At 39.1% G+C, this 18,871-nt stretch overlaps 1 protein-coding gene, 2 non-coding genes and 1 pseudogene across 4 annotated transcripts in view; 3 read left to right on the top strand and 1 right to left on the bottom strand.

Moving 5' to 3' along the window:
• Positions 1–234: 234 nt before the first annotated feature.
• The window catches only part of SF3B3 (splicing factor 3b subunit 3), a 50,161-nt gene continuing 31,524 nt past the window's right edge, over positions 235–18,871 (top strand). Inside the window, exons 1-8 of one of the 2 annotated variants that reach the window (XM_007198249.2) lie at positions 235–368; positions 2,776–2,913; positions 5,111–5,437; positions 6,133–6,305; positions 7,436–7,577; positions 12,110–12,222; positions 14,379–14,516; positions 15,315–15,418. In XM_007198249.2, the coding sequence (XP_007198311.1) occupies positions 2,844–2,913; positions 5,111–5,437; positions 6,133–6,305; positions 7,436–7,577; positions 12,110–12,222; positions 14,379–14,516; positions 15,315–15,418 (1,067 nt within the window). In that variant the 5' untranslated portion in view covers positions 235–368; positions 2,776–2,843. Of the gene's footprint in view, positions 480–2,775; positions 2,914–5,110; positions 5,438–6,132; positions 6,306–7,435; positions 7,578–12,109; positions 12,223–14,378; positions 14,517–15,314; positions 15,419–18,871 lie in introns of both variants that reach the window. The other variant, XM_007198250.2, reaches the window with a different exon arrangement.
• On the top strand, positions 5,724–5,803 carry LOC114235999 (small nucleolar RNA SNORD111). The gene has a single exon (XR_003622056.1). It is a non-coding gene; the product is annotated as a small nucleolar RNA SNORD111 (small nucleolar RNA).
• On the bottom strand, positions 9,649–10,947 carry LOC103018303 (serine palmitoyltransferase 1-like; annotated as a pseudogene).
• On the top strand, positions 14,037–14,127 carry LOC114235997 (small nucleolar RNA SNORD111). The gene has a single exon (XR_003622055.2). It is a non-coding gene; the product is annotated as a small nucleolar RNA SNORD111 (small nucleolar RNA).

The raw sequence follows: 18,871 nt of genomic DNA on the forward strand, positions 1-18,871 counted from the left end.
CTCGTTGGCGCGCCACGTCTTTGGGGCTGCCCACGGCAGTGCCCAATGAATTTGTAGTTTTTTGTTTTTTTAAAAAAGTCTACTTTAAAAGGTCAATTCATTTCCTATTCTCCTGGAAAAAGTGACGGTCATAAAGTATATTTAAATAATTTTCAATGCTGTGTGGAAGCAAGACAGAAGCAGTAAAAAAAAATTATATATACATTCTTCAGGCGCCGGTTGGGGACCTTTTTCCGTCGCGCGCCAACCGGAAGGTCCCTGTCTTAGGAGCTAATGGAGGACGCCGGCGGCTTGGCGTTGGCGGTTGTTTAGGGCTTGAAGGAAACTGAGGATCTGTCGGATATCTACGCCATCCTCCTGGCTGCAGGGTAAAGAGACAGCTCCCCGACCTCCCCGAGACCGGGGAGGCGGATAGCGGCCATGTAGGAGGGTGGGCCGAGCCTGTGGCAGGGGTTTCTGAGGCATCTTAGGCCCGAGAGGTACGGGAAAGGGAATGCTTGGGGCGGCTCTAGGGAATCGTCTCCCGTTTGCGTTCACAGTGTAGGAACCAGGCCTGGCTCAAAATAAGCTTTCTAGAAACTGCCTACCTTTTAGGCGCTGGGGGAGGTGTGAGAAGGAGCAGGAGGGACGTCTTCTTCTGGAGAAAGTAAACGACACACGGGAGGGTGGAAAGATCGAGGGTGTTAAAAGTGTAAATAATGGAAACAGCCTTTGAAATCAAGACTTTTGTATTTGTATTTTGGCATTTGGGCGATTTGTTTCCTTCTCTGATCCTCATGCGGTGATGTTCTTTTGGCACATGGAGAAGGGGTGGAGGGGGCAATCACAGGCTCATTTCCTAGTATTCACAGGCAGGAGATAGAAGTGGGGGAAATCAAAATTTACTAAGTTTGGGCCGTTACTGGTTCCTGGTATATTGTTCTTGGCTGGTCTGCTTCCAGAATGCAACTTCCTCCATTTCCCAAGATAACAATACTTGGGGAACCTGGATCCAACTAGGTTTGGGGAAAATGAATTCCAAAGATAGTAATGGATAGCATAGGCTGTAAAGCTTTTCCAGGTTTCAGAAGTGGCCTGTGGTTTCCTCTGTTGTTTTCTAAAAAATTGTTTATTTTTAACGTAATCAGTCCTGCAATACGGATCACATTAACAACATGGTAGGGCTTTCATTGTAAATTGTGTTGTTGATAACTGGAGATTTGAAATTATGTTTGAAATTTTATAGTAAGAGCAAGCTGCAACAATAAATTATGTCTGAGAATCACATTCACTACTTTTCAGTTAAGAGCAACTGCAACACATTCTCTGCCTATTTTTTACCCAGACTTCAAGCTGGGCACAACTTTCCCTGGAAATTTCCCAATGTCTAAGCCCTACTGGGTGTGTGTGTATTTGTGTCTCTGTGTCTGTATGTTTTTTCTATTTTTCTTCTTGTAGGTCATTTCTCACTCCCTTCTTGTTCCATCTCAAGGCTTTTTCCTTCTTTCCCTGTGATCCTAGAAGAACATTCCTTGGTTTCCTTGATGTTCCTTGGTTTCAAGTAGGAGAATGTATATCTCTCAGGACCTGTTTCCAGACTGAAGGATCTTTTCCTCTCTTAGGCACCCTGCTCTTGCCCAGCCCCAAAATGATTATTATTTATAAGGACATTTGCTCATAATTTTCTTTTCTCATTTAACAAAACCAAACTCATACATTAATTACACAGTGAATTGTGTAATTTCTCAAGATCCCTTCCTTTTGGAATTGAGGAAAAATAGCTCAGTTTATTTTCCAGCAGTAACTGTGTATAGGTGTAGTTTTGGTAATTCTTTTATGGTAGAAGTGCATCAGTTTGCAGTCTTCAGTTCTGTCTGATGAGAAGAATCCTTTTCTGTGACTGTATACTCCTTTGGGGAGGCTTGCTCCTGAAGTGACAGTTCAGTTTAGAGATACAGTCATGCACATATGAATGGCCTATATATGAAAGATTTTCTTTGCAGCAGTGTTCATAATAGCAAGAGATTGGGAAGAAACTGAATGTTCATCAATAGGGTGTTGGCTAAATGAATTGTGATATACCCGTTCAATGGAATGCTATGTAGTTGTAAAATAAAAATGAGAAAGCCTTTTGTTTGTTGCTATCTCAAAAGATAGGTAAAGTGATAAAAAATCAGTTGCACTATGATGTGAGTGTATGATATACAGTACCCAGCTTTTAGTTAAAAAGAGATAATAGACAGTATTAATATATATTTTTCTTTGTACATACAGAAAATATCTGGAAGGACACAATATAACTTGGTGAAATTGATTCCTCCAGAGAGGAAAACTGGGTGGCTAGGGAATGGATGGAGTCAGCTTTTTGCTGTGCTTCTGAATTCTGAACCATGTGAAAGTAGAGCCTATTCAAATACAAGTAAATGTAGACCTACTTAGTTTCTAACACAATAAAGTCAAATAGACAGTGTTGGTTTAATGGTACAGATCCCAGCTCCCAGCGATTTTACTACTTGTTATGTGACCTCAGGCAGACAATTTAATTTCTTAGCTCAATTTTCTTATCTGTAAAATTAGTGTAATATTGAGTACTTCATAGGATTCTTGTGAGATTGAAACGGTGTATAGTAGCATAGTGCCTGGTATGTAGAAGGCACTCTTAATTATAAGTATGTTGTTCCTCAATAGGCCTTACTTTCCTGGTTCTGCTGTCTTCAGCCAGAAGTTCCCATACAGAAATGTCTGTTAAAATAACAATTGCACAGCTGATATTCTTCTACTTTTATGTGCCCTTAGCTTGCTTTGACTTGGTATAACCAAGGCCTGGATTGTGGAGTTGTGGGTGGCTCAGTGTTACTGCTACCATGTTCCTGTACAACTTGACCTTGCAGCGAGCCACTGGCATCAGCTTTGCCATTCATGGTAACTTCTCTGGTAAGTTTTTCTATTATTACCTTTCTGAGCTTAACATTTAAAAAAAATTTTTTTTGGCCGCATGACGCGGCTTGTGGGATCTTAGTTCCCTGACCAGGGATTGAACCTGTGCCACCAGTAGTGGAAGTGCGGAGTCCTAACCAATGGACTGCCAGGGAATTCCTAACATTTTTAATATTACTAGTTTTATGCTTCAAATTGCTTTTTCAATATCAAACCTTTTTTCTAAAACAAATTATGAAAAAAAATCTTTTAATCATTAGAGAATATTGTAATTTATGTGATGCTTTACAGTTTCTAAAGCACTTTGGAGTACTTGATCTTCCAAAGGACCTTTGGAAAATAAGGTGGCCTGATAAATGATGGATGGCATTGAGCAAATGAGAATGGATTGAGGTGGGTAGGAGTGGCATATCAGATAGGATAGGAAGCCATTTAGGCATTAGATAGTGAGGATCTGTATTAGGGCAGTGAGGATAGAAAGAAAGAGAAAATATGAGTTTGCAACCTGGGTGGCAGAGAAAATGACAGTAACATTGATAGCAGGTTACTTGAGACCAGAGAGTGTGTTTGGGGAAGGAGGAACTTGGATATTTTAAACATTTAGTTTAAAGGTGATGACAACTCATCTGGGTGGAATTAACATAGCAGGGAGAGATGGGGGCAAGTTGACTGTTACGTATTTGGAGGTGTTGATTGCAGTTATGAAAGCAAGTGAGCTTTTTAGGAGTCAGTTTAGAAATAAACAGCATATATTAGATGGTAGCTTTGAAAGGTCTTTGAGATATTATAGCTAACAGCCCCAAAAGTTAATATGATTTCTTAGAACAATAGACTTAAAGATGGGCTAGAAAGAGCCTTTGGTAATTTTTAATTTTATGAAGCAAAACATTATATATTTTTTTGTTTTGTTTTTAAATTATTTATATTTGGCTGCGTTGGGTCTTCATTGCTGTGCGTGGGCTTTCTCTAGTTGCGGCGAGCGGGGGCTACTTTTCGTTGAGGTGCGCGGGCTTCTCATTGCGGTGGCTTCTTTTATTGTGGAGCACGGGCTCTAGGTGTGCGGGCTTCAGTAGTTGTGGCACGCGGGCTTAGTTGCTCCGCGGCATGTGGGATCTTCTGGGACCAGGACTTGAACCTGTGTCCCCTGCATTGGCAGGCAGATGCTTGACCACTGCGCCACCAGGGAAGTCCCCAAAACATTATATGTTAATGTCGTTTGTAGACGACTCCGAATTACGCAGATTGATGGCAAATCTCAGAAAAATAAAAAGGAAGTTTAAAAATAACTTGTGTGACCATTTTTGAAAAGTTCTTCTTTGATACTACTTTTGTTAGATGCTTTAAATTCTGGGAAAAGTACCCTTTTTTTTGCCTTTAAATTTATTTAATTTATTTATTTATTTTTGGCTGCATTAGGTCTTTGTTGCTGCGCGCAGGCTTTCTCTAGTTGCGGTGAGCGGGGGCTACTCTTAGTTGTGGAGCGCGGGCTTCTCATTGTGGTGGCTTTTCTTGTTGCGAAGCATGGGCTCTAGGCGTGTAGGCTTCAGTAGTTGTGGCTCACGGGCTCAGTACTTGTGGCTTGTGGGCTCTAGAGCGCAGGGTCAGTAGTTGTGGCGCACGGGCTTAGTTGCTCTGCGGCCTGTGGGATCTTCCCAGACAAGGGCTCGAACCTGTGTCCCCTGCACTGCATTGGCGGGCAGATTCTTAGCCACTGTGTTACCAGGGAGGCCCAGGAAAAGTACCTTTTAAAGTAGAATAAATTAACTTAAAATACTAAGCCCCCAGCTCAGTTATATTTATCTTTTGTGGCTTTTTTTTTTTTTTTAATTTATTTATTTTTTTGGCTGTGGCAGGTCTTAGTTGCGGCAGGCGGGATCTTTCGTTGCGGCCCGTGGGCTTCTCTCTGGTTGTGGTGTGTGGGCTTCAGAGCGTGTGGGCTCTGTAGCTTGCGGCATACAGGCTCTCTAGTTGAGGCACGCAAGCCCACTAGTTGTGGCGTGCGGGCTTAGTTGCCCCACAGCATGTGGGATCTTAGTTCCCTGACTGGGGATTGAACTCGTGTCCCCTGCATTGTAAGGGGGATTGTAAAGATTCTTTACCACTGGACCACCAGGGAAGTCCCTTTAGTGGAATTTTGATCCATTCAGGTTACTAGTTCTGATTGTTCATGATCTTTATTTTTCGTGTTTTTCAGGAACCAAACAACAGGAAATTGTTGTTTCCCGGGGAAAGATCTTGGAGCTGCTTCGCCCTGACCCCAACACCGGCAAAGTACACACCCTACTAACTGTGGAAGTATTTGGTGTCATCCGGTCACTCATGGCCTTTAGGTTGACAGGTGGCACAAAAGACTACATTGTGGTTGGCAGTGACTCAGGTCGGATTGTTATCCTGGAATACCAGCCATCTAAGAATATGTTTGAGAAAATTCACCAAGAAACCTTTGGCAAGAGTGGATGCCGCCGCATTGTTCCTGGCCAATTCTTAGCTGTGGATCCCAAAGGGCGAGCTGTTATGATTAGTGAGTGACTTACTCTGTTGACTTTTTGACTCTTAAAGAAGCTCAGTTCAGGATAACAATGCTGTGATCTTGGTAGTGTGCCAGGAAATCACTCAGCTGGGTAAAGTTTGGATCATTTTGGATGTTTAAAGTTGCTTTTCCTTTTAAAACAATGGGAGAAGTTTTAACACACCTTTTCTACTTCTTATCTAGTTGGAAATGGGTGTTTTTCCATTTCTTTAAGTGTAGCAAAAAGGCTACACTGTAAGATTTTACATTATTAGACAATGAATATGGTTGCTTTCATCAGCCTGAAATGATGATTCACATTCATGTCTCTTCTCTGATAAATATCTTGAAGGAAATTCTGTGTATCTGATCAGGCTTCCAGAGGGCAACCTTCTTTGACCAGTCACAAAATCATTAGATCTAATTCAGAGAATAAAGCTAGCAATTCTATGAATTATTGTTTAGTTTGTCATAAAAATTTTTGAAGAGTTAGTGGGATATTAAGATCCCTATTAGGAAGGAGGGGGTAAAATTATGCTCTTGTCTATTTTAATGATAGAGAGCAAAATCCTAAAGCATGCATACACTTGTAGAGTTAGTGCTGGCTATTAACGATCTTTCAGAAAATAATTGTGATGTGAATCTAGCTGTTCTATAGCCTCTCGTTTCATTATCTGGAGTTTTCTATGTTTTGTCTCCTTCAACAGGTGCCATTGAGAAACAGAAATTGGTGTATATCTTGAACAGAGATGCTGCAGCCCGGCTTACCATTTCATCTCCACTGGAGGCCCACAAAGCGAACACTTTAGTATATCATGTGGTCGGAGTAGATGTGGGATTTGAAAATCCAATGTTTGCTTGTCTGGAAATGGATTATGAGGTAATGGCAGGGGGGTCTCAATCTCTCTACCCACCTTTTCCTTCCCCTCCCTTCTCCCCCTCTCCCTCCTTTGGGTTTCTTCCACTCACCTTGGTGCTTTCCTGAGATTGTTTTCTTCATTGTGCATTTCTTATATCTTACTTGCTCACAATTTTTTTTTTCTATTCCAAATACCTTTCTGAAATACTTTGGAGTGTTTCAGAATTTACCTGATTTGAATAGTCTCCCTGTGGAAACAGGGTATTTATTGGGAAAAGCTCCCTGAAAAAGGAGGTGAAAGTGTGTTTGGGATATTTTTTCACTGGGAGATAGTGAAAGATGGGGCATGCCATTCTTTTGCTTGAGAGGAAGGCAGTATTTTCTAGTAGAGCTAACCCTGGTCTCAGAAATAGAAAACCTGAACTGGAGAAAGCCCTCGCACGAACCGAAGACCCAATACAGCCAAAAATAATAAATAAATAAATAAATAAATAAATAAATAAGAAAATCCTTTAAAAAAAAAAAAAAAAAAAAGAAATAGAAAACCTGGGTTCTTGCTTCCACTCTGCCATTACTTAGTGTGAACTTTGGCAAACCATTTGGCGTCTGTGGACCTTTGCTTCCTTGTTTGTGAAATGGAGGAATCCTGATGCCCTTTCCAGCTATGTTTGTTTGTTTGTCTGAATAATTTTTATTGGAGTATAGTTGATTTACAATGTTGTGTTAGTTTCAGGTGTACAGCAAAGTGAGTCAGTTATACATATACATATATCCACTCTTTTTTTTTTTTTTTTTTTAATTTATTTTTGGCTGTGTTGGGTCTTCGTTTCTGTGCGAGGGCTTTCTCCAGTTGTGGCGAGCGGGGGCCACTCTTCATCGCGGTGTGCGGGCCTCTCACTGCTGCGGCCTCTCCCGTTGCGGAGCACAGGCTCCAGACGCGCAGGCTCAGTAGTTGTGGCTCACGGGCCCAGTTGCTCCGTGGCATGTGGGATCCCCCCAGACCAGGGCCCAAACCCGCGTCCCCTGCATTGGCAGGCAGACTCCCAACCACTGCGCCACCAGGGAAGCCCTATCCACTCTTTTTTACTTTCCAGTTTTAAAAGTTTGATTTTATGGTACTGATTAGTCTCTGTGCCACTGTTATTCTATAGGAAGCAGACAATGATCCAACTGGGGAAGCAGCGGCTAATACCCAGCAGACACTTACTTTCTATGAGTTAGACCTTGGTTTAAATCATGTGGTCCGAAAATACAGTGAACCTTTGGAGGAACATGGAAACTTCCTTATTACAGGTACTTTTCTCTTAGAGCTGCTCTGTACCATTTTGCTTGGTCCATTTTATGTTCAAACTTAGCAGTGTTTGCTTAATATGATTTGGAAACTATAATCCATTTGTAGTAAACCTGAGTGCCTTGTCTATGTTTTGGCAAGGTTAGAAATTCATGTGGTGGTTAACTCTTATACTCTAATGGGGGCAGGGAAGAAAAGAGAGCAGTCAGCTTGGAATATTGATTACTATTGGTTGCTCTGGTGTCTTGACTGTAGTCAATCTTTCACTCATTACAAAAATCAAAACATGGCTCTGTGAAAAGACAAATGTAACTGTTACCAAAATTGATCCAAGAAGAAATTAAGAACCTGAATAGACCAGCATTTGTTAAAGAAATTGGAGCAATAATCCAAAGTTTCTTTCTCTCAGAAGATTTAAGGTCGAGAATTTTCAGGGACCTTAAATTTCTCCAGAGATTAGAAAAAAGAATAAAAACTGTTGTACCACTTTATGAGCCTAATATAACATCAGTACCAAAACTAGAGAAGGATAGTAATAAGAAAAATTTGTAGGCTGGTTATACTTGTGACTATAGGTGCAAAAATCTTAAATTTTAGCAAATCATATCAACAGTGTTTTAGATGCACCAGAGCAAAGTATGATTTTTGTAGGAGCTCAAAGATGTTCACCATGAAGAATCAGTATTAGTTTAATTCATATTAAAAGACTAAAGGAGGGCAACTGTATTTGTGGTAATCTAAATTTCATCAGGCTTGAGTAAGACAATGATCCAGTCCTTTCTGTTTCAAGTCATTTGCACTTGAATTGATGTCTAAAGTGAAGTATGTCAGTTGTTGGGGGAGGATTTTAGAGAAGAAAAGTACAAAACAGCACTTGTCTTTGAGCATTAAATCTTAGGAAGAGACTTCTTATATATTAAGCAGAAGAATTTTTTTTTTTTTTTTTGAAACAACAAAAATTTATTCTCTCACAGTTCTGGAGGCCAGAAGTCCAAAATCAAGTTGTCGACAGGGCTGCACTCCCTCCAAAGACTCTGGGGAATAATCCTTCCTTGTCTCTTCCAGCTTCTGGTGGCTCCTGGCATTCTTTCGCTTGTGACTGCACAACTACAATCTCTGCCTCTGTATTCACATGATCTTCTCTGTCCTATATGTGTCTCTTTACACACACTTGTCATTGGATTTAGGACCCATCCTGATAATCCAGGCTGATGTCATCTCAAGAGCCTTAATTTAATTATATCTGCAAAGAAACTTTTTCCAAATAAGACCATATTCACAGGTTCCAGAGATTATGATAAACAGAGAGTCCTCCAGAGATCTTGTCTGAATAACCCCGTCTCTACTTCTGGCTCTGCTGAGATGATTGAGTGGATCCATGAGTCACATAGTTAATCTCTTTACAAAAAGTTTGTCCAGCTGCATCCTTGGCCCTCTCTCCAGAGCATACTTTCCCAACAGTGACTTTCCCAACAGTGACTCTACTAATTTTTTCATCCTTTGCAATATAGATAACCCAAGAACCTCCCAAGTCATCAAGTGCTGTGTTCTTTTTTGCCTGACAGTTCCTTCCTCAATTTACCTCTTTCCTCTCATATTTTTGAAGAAACGGCATGAAGGAACCAGACCACACTTTCAACACTTTGCTTAGAAATTTCCTCAGCTAATTATCCAAGTTCATTACTTAAAAGTTCTGCTTTCCACCGTAGCTACAGGACACAATTCAGTTAGGTTCTTTGCCACTGTATCACCACGATTGCCTTTCCTCTAGTTTCTAATAACATGTTCCACATTTCCTTCTGAGCCCTCAACAGAAAGGACTTTAACATCCATATTTACTAACATTCTGGTCATGATGGGATCCCCATTCTCTAAGATGACAGACATTTTCTCTACCATGCTCTTCACTTTCTTCTGAGATCTCACCAGGATTATCCTTAAAGCCCATATTTCTACTTGCAGACTCTTCAAATCTTTTTCTCTCATGCACCTCAAAATTCTTCCAACCTCTATCCATTACCTAATTCCAAAGCCACTTCCATAGTTTTAGGTATTTGTTACAGCAGCACTTCACTTCCTAGTACCAAAATCTGTATTAGTTTCCTAGGGTTTGAAGGCTTTAGGGGAGAATGTGTCCTTTCTTCTTCCAGGTTCTGGTGGCTCTATTCATTCCCTGGCTTGTGGCTGCATCACTCTTATTTCTATCTCCATCTTCACATGGTCTTCTCCTCTTTCTCTGTGTATGTCTCCTCCTTGTAAAGCTTTATGAATTCGTTTGCACTTTTCCTTCAACACTGCAAAAATACCTGGATTTTCTTCCATGATGTTGAGGGCCTCAATTGCAGCAGCAGCTAAGAGGGGAGGTAATGAAGCTGAAAAGCAGTATCCCTGGCCGGAAAGTCGCTGATGGTCAATTACGAAAGACCTGCCACAGCAGAAACCCCCAATAGAAGCAAGTGAATTCTCCATGTTGGCACTGATAAGATCAATATCATCAATATCGATTCCAAAATGTTCAGTGACTCCTCGGCCATGCTCCCCCAGGACTCCAAACGAAAGGCTTTCCTCCAGAAAGATCCTTGCTTTATATCTGTATTTTAACTTAACCAATTCTGGAAGAGGGCAAATAGTTCCAGTATTCATATATAACCCCTCGACTACAATGAAACGTCGAGTTACACGAGCCTTGCGAGGATTCTTTTGATCTTCAATCTCTTGTTCTTTCAATAGTCGCTGCAGGTCATCCATATCATTATGGTTAAATAGCTTAATGTCACTACGTGATGCCTGTAATCCCTTCTGAATAGCAAAGCAGGCAGCTTTATCTACAAACACAATGTCCCCTCTCTTAGAGTAAGCAGGAATAGCACTGGCTATGGTGGCAAATCCATATGAGTATATAATGGCTTCTTCTGTCTTCATAAATTTTGCCAGGCGGTCTTCCAAATCCAAGTGCACATCTTTTCCAAGGAGTTCTGAAATCAAACTGAATCTTAATTCTTGAAAGCAGGAGTCTTGAGCCTAGGGTTATCCAACAGTCCAAGAAAATTGAATGAGGCAAAGTTTATACATTCTTTTCCATTCACCACAATGTTATGGCTTGGAGGGCCTGAAACGATGTTGTAGTTGAGAGCAGGATGGTCTTTTGAGACAGGAGGAACAAGAGGTTCTGGTTGCCACTCTTCAATCAATTCTTCCTTTTCCTTGACTGTAAGATCAGATCGTTCTTGTAACTTGTAAGTTTTAGAGAAAAGAAGTCTGATTATCCAGAGTATTAAAATTCCTTCCAAAATAAGATGATAAGCAGGAGCCTCGTAGAGCGCCTGGACCATCTCCACCAGCACCCACTGCTCTGCCACCGTCGCCATAGTTAGCCGCTAAGCAGAAGAATTTTAGAAAATAGATTGTATTTAATTACTTGCTGTAATATATTATTGTACTTCTCATTTATGAGGGTTTCATTCATTAAAACAAATTTTTACTGAGCCTCTACAAACAATATGTGCAAAATCAGTCTACTGGGCCCTGGGACTGCAGTGATGAAAAATTAGATGTGGTGTTTCCTTTTATGCAAGATTGAGCATAGTGGTGAATATGTGATAGTAACAAAAAAATTGCCAGTGTGCCAGATGGTATGACAGCATGGAGGAAGGGTCCCTAACCTAGGGAAGGAAGGCAATGCGTCAGAGAAAGGTTTCAGAAGAAGTGCTCTCAGCTGAGAACTGAGGACTAGTTAGGAGTTAGCTAAGTGTAACGGGGGTGGAGGAGGAGTTTCTGTTATGGCCAAATGGAACAGAATGCACAAAAGCCCAAATGCAGAAAAAACATGGTTCATTGAAAGAACTGAAAGCTCATTGTGATTGGATCATTGGAGGTAAAGGGATGGGGTAGAGGTGGGAGGTAGCTACTGAGGGATTTTTAAGCAGGAAAATAATGACATGTTACAGGTGAACGTTTTTAAAAGATCACATGCTTACATTTTGGTAATGGAATGGAAGGTAATAAGCCAGGAGATTGGTCAGGAAGCTGTTTCACTAAACCAAGAGAGATTCGCAGCATGAGGACTGCTTAGGAGGTAGAATCAATAGGGCTGTGGGAGAGGGGAGAATTGAAGGATGACGTCCTTGTTTCTGGTTTGGTCTGTTGGTCGATGGCAGTGTTCTCTAAGGTGGAGAACCCAGGAGGTGGTTTGGGAAGGAACTCTGCACTTGTTTATGAATACGTTCATTTTTAAGCTGCTATGGAATATCCATGTGAGAGTGTCCAGTAGGCAGTTGGATTATAGGTCTGAACCTAAGAACTGAGTTCTGGTCTTGGAGCTAAACATTTAGATGCATTATCAGAGATCTGGAGATTCCCCAAATGGTGCCCTGTCCTTGTCTAGCATAACTATCAGGGAAGAGAAACATTGCATGTTTATCACCTTTAGGCACACTGTACCTTCAAGTTGTGCTGAAGGAGGGAAGGAATTGAAGGCTAAATTGTAATTCATGGTTATGTCAAATCATTGCTGAGTTTCATTTTCTCTTGACAGTTCCAGGGGGGTCAGATGGTCCAAGTGGAGTGCTGATTTGCTCTGAAAACTACATCACCTATAAGAACTTTGGTGACCAACCAGATATCCGCTGTCCAATTCCCAGGAGACGGGTAAGGTCTTTGTTTTCCATAAGAGAAAATATATTTGTGTTTGTGAAATGAACTTAATTTTTGTAATTACAGTGTGGTCTCTTAATTTATATGTTAATCAAGTTTTAGTTTCTTTGTAAATGTTGTTTTTAATAAAGACAGTAAAATACCTTAGCAAAAGCAAAACAAAATCTTTGAGAAAGGGAGTTAAAAGTCAACACAATTCTATGTTGTACACCTGAAACTAGCGTAATACTGTAAGTCAATTGTACTTCAATTAAAAAAAAAAAAACCAACACAGTTTTCATTCTCGAAGAACCTATGAAGATTATCAATTTGAAATTTCTGAAAGTTTCTAGTTTGAAGAATCCAGGTGTATTCATTGGAGATAAATCGTGTTTCATTCTCTCCCACCCCACCCCATTCCAACATACAGAAAAATCTAAAAGGAGAGAATGGTAAATTCCTGTATACCTTTCACTTAGATTCAACAATTAATACTGCTTTGCTGCATTTGCCTTTTCTTTCTTATGTATCTACAAATTTTTTTAGGCAAAACCATTTGAAGATAGCTTGTATGACACTGCAAGAATTTCCTAAGATGTAGCTCCTAAGAAGGAGGAAATTTTCCTACATTATCAATACTGTGCCCAAGAAATTTACCATTTTGAGTAATACAATTATCTTATGTACAGTTCTCTCATTGTCTCCCAAAGTTCACTTATATCTACCTTTAGTCTCCCTTAATTTACAATATTTCCTCTCACCTTTGCTTTTGTTTTTTTATGATACTGACATTTTTTTTTAAGAGTCTGGGTTAATTTTCTTGTAGTTTGTCCCATAATCTTTTTCCTCATGATAGCATCCATGTTATATTTTTGATAGAATTATTACTTAGGTGCTGATATATATTTCTCATTACATTACATTAGGGGCACATAATGCTGATTTGGTTCATTATTGGTAATGCTAAATTGATCACCTACTACTTCTCTTTGTTGTAAAGGTACCTTTTCCTTTTTGTGGAAACTAGTGAACTCTGAGACTGTGTAAATACTCTTTTCCCCCAAATCTTTTCACACAGTGGTTTTCCTCTCAGTCAGTTACTACACTGGTGGTTGCAAATGTTGCTTTATTGCTTTTAATTTTAAGTTTACTGTGGAAATCATTAAGCATACAATTGGGCCTCCATATCTGCAGGGTTCTCATGCATGGATATGGAGGGCTGACTATTCCTTGTACTACCCCATTTTATATAAGGGATTTGAGCATCTGTGGATTTTGGTATCTGTGGCGGCTCCTTGAACCAATCCCCTGCAGATATCAAGGGATGATTGTGTATATAATGAACTTCTGTGTACCCAGCTTCAGCAGTTATCAATAGCACATGGGTAATCTGATTTGATCTCTGCTTCCTCAATCTCTCCTCTCACCGCCTATTGTTTATCTTTTTACTATTAATTTATAGGTGCTGAGGTTAAATTTTTTAAGACTTAGTTTATCTAGTACATGGTATCTGAGTAAGATTCCATCAATTTTAGAATATCTGGTAAGATTAGCAAGTTAAATTCTTGGGAAGGAGTGATAAGTGATTCAGTTTAGTTGATCAGAAATTTATTAAGCACCTGACTGCCAGGTGCTGTACTTGGCTTTGGGGCTGCAAAGAAGTATAAAACATGTTTTGTGCTTGAACTTACTCTGAGAGAAATACAAAATGTTGGAAACATTAAAAAAGAAAACCAAAGTCCAGCCAAGGGGGAATGCCCTTTGGAAATCAGGGCTGATGATGATGCTTTGGATGGTATTGTCGTGAACATGTAACAGTCTTTTATTCACAGCCTGAAATGATGATTCTTTAAATTTCATGTCTCTTCTCTGACATTTTTCTCTGGAGGTAGTTCTTGCCTTATTGATCTGATTAGGCTGTAGAGTGGAATTGTGGCTTTTTTTTTTTTTTTAAACGTAAGCTTTATTATGTATTTATAGTAGACTAGAATTTTTGGTTATTGCGTTTTAGTCCTGTGACTGGCAGGCTGCTCTGAGTCAGAGCTTGCATGGAGAGGCTCCAGATGCCTCTAGGCCTTGGATGGCCTGTATGATCCTTGTCGGTAAAGTGTTGAATTCCAGAAAAGGAGTACTCATTTCCAAGATGTTGGTTGTGTATTTGACTTTGCTAGAATGACCTGGATGACCCTGAAAGAGGAATGATTTTTGTCTGCTCTGCCACCCATAAGACCAAGTCAATGTTCTTCTTTTTGGCCCAAACTGAGCAGGGAGATATCTTTAAGATCACTTTGGAGACAGATGAAGATATGGTAAGTAGACCATGGAGGGAGGGAAAAAAATGAAAAAACCTATTTGTTGTGGTTAGTCTAGTTAATGAAACTTTCTACAGTTTCATCCTAATTTTAATATAATTAAGTAACCTTATTTTAAAAACTGATATGTGTGTGCATTTAAGGTTTACAGAGTGGTTTTATAAACCATTTGTTCATTACAACTACTCTCTGAGATAGAAAGGATAATTTACAAGTTAAAAAAATGGAAACAGAATGCCTTAAAAAGTGGTTGCCTAAGGTGTTAAAGCTTTTAAAGTTTGGAACTGGTACATGAATGTAGGTTTTCTCCCTCTGGTTAACAGATTTTTGGTCTGATCCCATATAATGTGAGAATGGGTAATGCCGTTTCTAGTGAATAACAAGAGAAAGCTCTCCATGTCTACTGAAAACTGGTAATATACATGATCTGTTACTTTTTTCATCCCATGAAAGAGTGCTGAACACCGGGTGATTTCGTAGATACCTGTTTAGCTCAGGAGGTGGCAAGTTTTTTTTTTGTAAAGGCCAGGTAGTGAACATTTTCGGCTTTTGTGGGCCATGTGGTCCCTGTCTCAACTACTTAGCTCTGCCATTGTGGCACAAAAGCAGCCGTAAGCACCGTGTAAACTGCGTGGCTAGCCTGAGGGTTGTAGTTTGCTGACCGCTGGTTTGGATATGAAGGACAGTATTTTATTTGCTACTTTGCTTACTACACTATCTTACAATACTGGGCTATTTTCCATGGCGTGGCTTCACTTGCCTATACACTAGAATCTTTTTCTCTTTCCACTCCAGGTTACTGAGATCCGGCTCAAGTATTTTGATACTGTGCCTGTTGCTGCTGCCATGTGTGTGCTTAAAACAGGCTTCCTTTTCGTAGCATCAGAATTTGGAAACCAGTGAGTAATCCTTTTATTACCCCATTTCACCCTGGTTACTATAAAAGTTGGCAGGAGGGAGATGTAGTTTCAAGGCTGTGGAGCTTTTCCCAAGAATGTTTTAGTTTCTTCAGAACAAGTTTTGCTCTCTTTCCCCTTTTATATCTTTCTCTTGGTGACTTCCTCTACTTTAGTGGCTTCAATCAATACCTGTGGGTAGCTGCAAAAAAACAGCTTTAAAAGTGATCTCTCCTAAGCTTTTTGCTGGACATTTCATTGAATAAATATCTATTGAACTACTTAGTATTAAGTATATGTTCCACAGACACTTCACTTGTATAAATCTGAAGTTGAACCTCATCAGAACCCATAGCTTCCCAGCCACATCACCAACCCTTCCAACCTCACTTTTTTTTTTACATTCTTTTTTTTAATATTCTTTTCCATTATGGTTTATCATAGGATGTTGAATATAGTTCTGTGTGCTATGCAGTAAGACCTTGTTTATCCATTCTATATATAAAAGCCTACATCTGCTAACCCCAACCTCCTAATCCATCCCTCCCCCAACTCCTCCCCCTTGGCAACCACCAGTCTGTTCTCTATGTCTGTGATTCTGCTTCTGTTTCATAGATAGGTTCATTTGTGTAATATTTTAGCTTCCACATATAAGTGATGTCGTATGGTATTTGTCTTTCTCCTTCTCACTGACTTCACTTAGTATGATAATCTCTAGTTGCATCCATGTTGCTGCAAATGGCATTATTTTGTTCTTTTTTTTTTTAAGTTTTTATTGGAGTATAGTTGCTTTACAATGTTGTGTTAGTTTCTGCTATACAGCAAACTGAATTAGCTATACATATACATATATCCCCTCTTTTTTGGATTTCCTTCCCATTTAGGTCACCACAGAGCACTGAGTAGAGTTCCCTGTGCTCTACAGGTTCTCATTAATTATCTATTTTATACATAGTAGTGTATATATGTCAATCCCCATCTCCCAGTTCATCCTACCTCCCTTCCCCCCCAGTATCCATATGTCCGTTCTCTACATTTGTGTCTGTTTCTGCTGTACAAATAAGTTCATCTGTTTCATTTTTCTAGATTCCACATGTAAGTGATATTATGTGATATTTTTCTCTTTCTGACTTCACTCTGTATGACAGTTTCTAGGTCTATCCACATCTCTGCAAATTGCACAGTTTCATTCCTTTTAATGGCTGAGTAATATTCCATTGTATGTATGTACCATATCTTCTTTAACCATTTTTTTTGTCAATGGACATTTAGTTGGTTTCCATGTCTTGGCTATTGCCATTCTCAGTATTTCTGTTAATGTCTGATGGGGCAGTTCCAGCATCTTGAGTGTAAAGTCTCGATTTTGCTGTCCTCTACAACTTTCAGTTGAATGCCAGGTTGTTTTTACTTCTGTATCCCTTTTTTTTGGTGTTAGTCTGAACTAGTTCCCTAGTTTGCTTATTGCAGTTCATTGTCTTTCCTGTAAAACTTGGCCTTTATAGAGTCATCTCATTAAGCAGACAAGACACAACCCCGATGAAATCATTTCCCCATCCTGTGTTATAGTCTCTGATGGCTTTTCATTGACAAATGGCTTAAGTCTGAACTCTAGCCTTGAATTTAAGACCAGTATTGAAGACTCCAAATTGCTTATGAGATAAGCCGCCATGGTCTTGCTTTCTAGTTCAAGTTTTGCCAGTATCTGCTAAAGTGTGTGCAGATCACTTACCTAATGCTATTTCTTCATAATGAAAATGAAGGTGTTGTCTAGAATTCTGCAATTCTATTCCAATTTTGCCTTGTCTCCAGTTGTTCTCCCTTTCTTTAACATGCCTTTTACTCTTCCTCATTGACTATTCCAACGTCATTACTCCTTTTCCCAGTTTATATACCTCTTTTGATGCATTTTTCACATTTAGCCTGTTATTATGACTATTTTCATCCATTTCTAATTTTTTAGTTTTTTAACAAGGAATTTTCATTGTAGAAAAGTTAGGAAAGTTCATGTAAGCAAGTATGTCTCCTGTAATCCTTCCACCCAAAGATAACATTTTTTTTTGTGTAGCCTTCCTGTGTGTGTATATATTTAAATGTTTCTACGGAATTGCAACTATGCACTATATATTGTTTTGTAACCTGCTTTTTTTATACAGTAGTAAATAATAAATATTTTTCTTTACCAATATGTACAGATCTTTAACATTCATTTTTTGTTAGCACCTTTTCTCTCCCCCACTTTTTTGTGGTAAAATACATATAACAAAATTTCCCATTTTAACCATTTTTAAATGTTCAATTTGGTGGCATTAATTACATTTACAGTGTTGTATAACCATTACTGCCATTTTTCCAAACTTTTTTATCACTCCAGACAGAAACTCTGTACCCATTACAGAATAACTCCCCATTCCCCTTTCCTCCAGCATCTGGTAACCTAAGTGGAATCATAACATTTGTGCTTTTCTGTCTGGCTCATTTTACTTAGCATAATATTTTCAGAGTTCATATGTAGTAGCATGTATCAGCACTTTATTCTTTTTATCTCTGAATAATAATGCATTGTATGTATGTATGTACCACATTTTGTTTATTTACCTGTTAATGGACACTTGGGTTCTTTCCACCTTTTTGATATTGTGAATAATGCAGCATTGGACATTGGTGTGCAAATACCTGTTTTAGTCTTTGTTTTAAATTATTTTGGGTATGTACCCAAGAGTGGAATTTCTGGGTCATACTGTAATTCTCTTTAACTTCTTGTGGAACTGCTAAACTTTTTTATAGCTGCTGCACCATTTTCCATTTCTAATGTATGAGGGTTTTTGTGGGTGTTTCATACAAATGCCAAACACTAATAAGTACTTTTTGTTGTAAGCATTTAGTAAATGTTGACTACTCCCATTCTTGTTATTTTACTCTGATAATGTAGAAAGTTTTGGAAAATGAATAAAAGAGCAAATAAATAATGAAAATCACCCATAATCCTAGTATTCCAGAATAGTTACTTTTTAACATTGTATCTGCTTACAGTGTTTTTACTTTCTTGTATTTATATGTAGTTTTATTTTAGAGAACTGCATCAGTCTATAAAAAACTATTAGTCTACTGTTTCAAATACGCAGTATATCCTAAAAATCTTTCCATGTCAATAAGTCTGTATTTTTCACTTAAAATTATTTTGTTTTTTTATTATGGAAATTTTCTATCGGGCACATAACAAGAGAGAATAGTATAATTAATGAACTTACGTGTGCCCATCACTCAGCTTCAACAAAGGCCAACCCATGGCCAGTCTTGTTTTATTTATACCTCCCCCAAATAATAATAATTTCTTTTTTAAAATTAATTAACTAATTTTTGGCTGCATTGGGTCTTCGTTGCTGCGCACGGGCTTTCTCTAGTTGCGGCGAGCGGGGGCTACTCTTCGTTGTGGTGCACAGGCTTCTCATCTCAGTG

This window comes from Balaenoptera acutorostrata, chromosome 19 (genome assembly GCF_949987535.1).
Source record: "Balaenoptera acutorostrata chromosome 19, mBalAcu1.1, whole genome shotgun sequence".
In the NCBI taxonomy this organism is placed as follows: Eukaryota; Metazoa; Chordata; class Mammalia; order Artiodactyla; family Balaenopteridae; genus Balaenoptera; species Balaenoptera acutorostrata.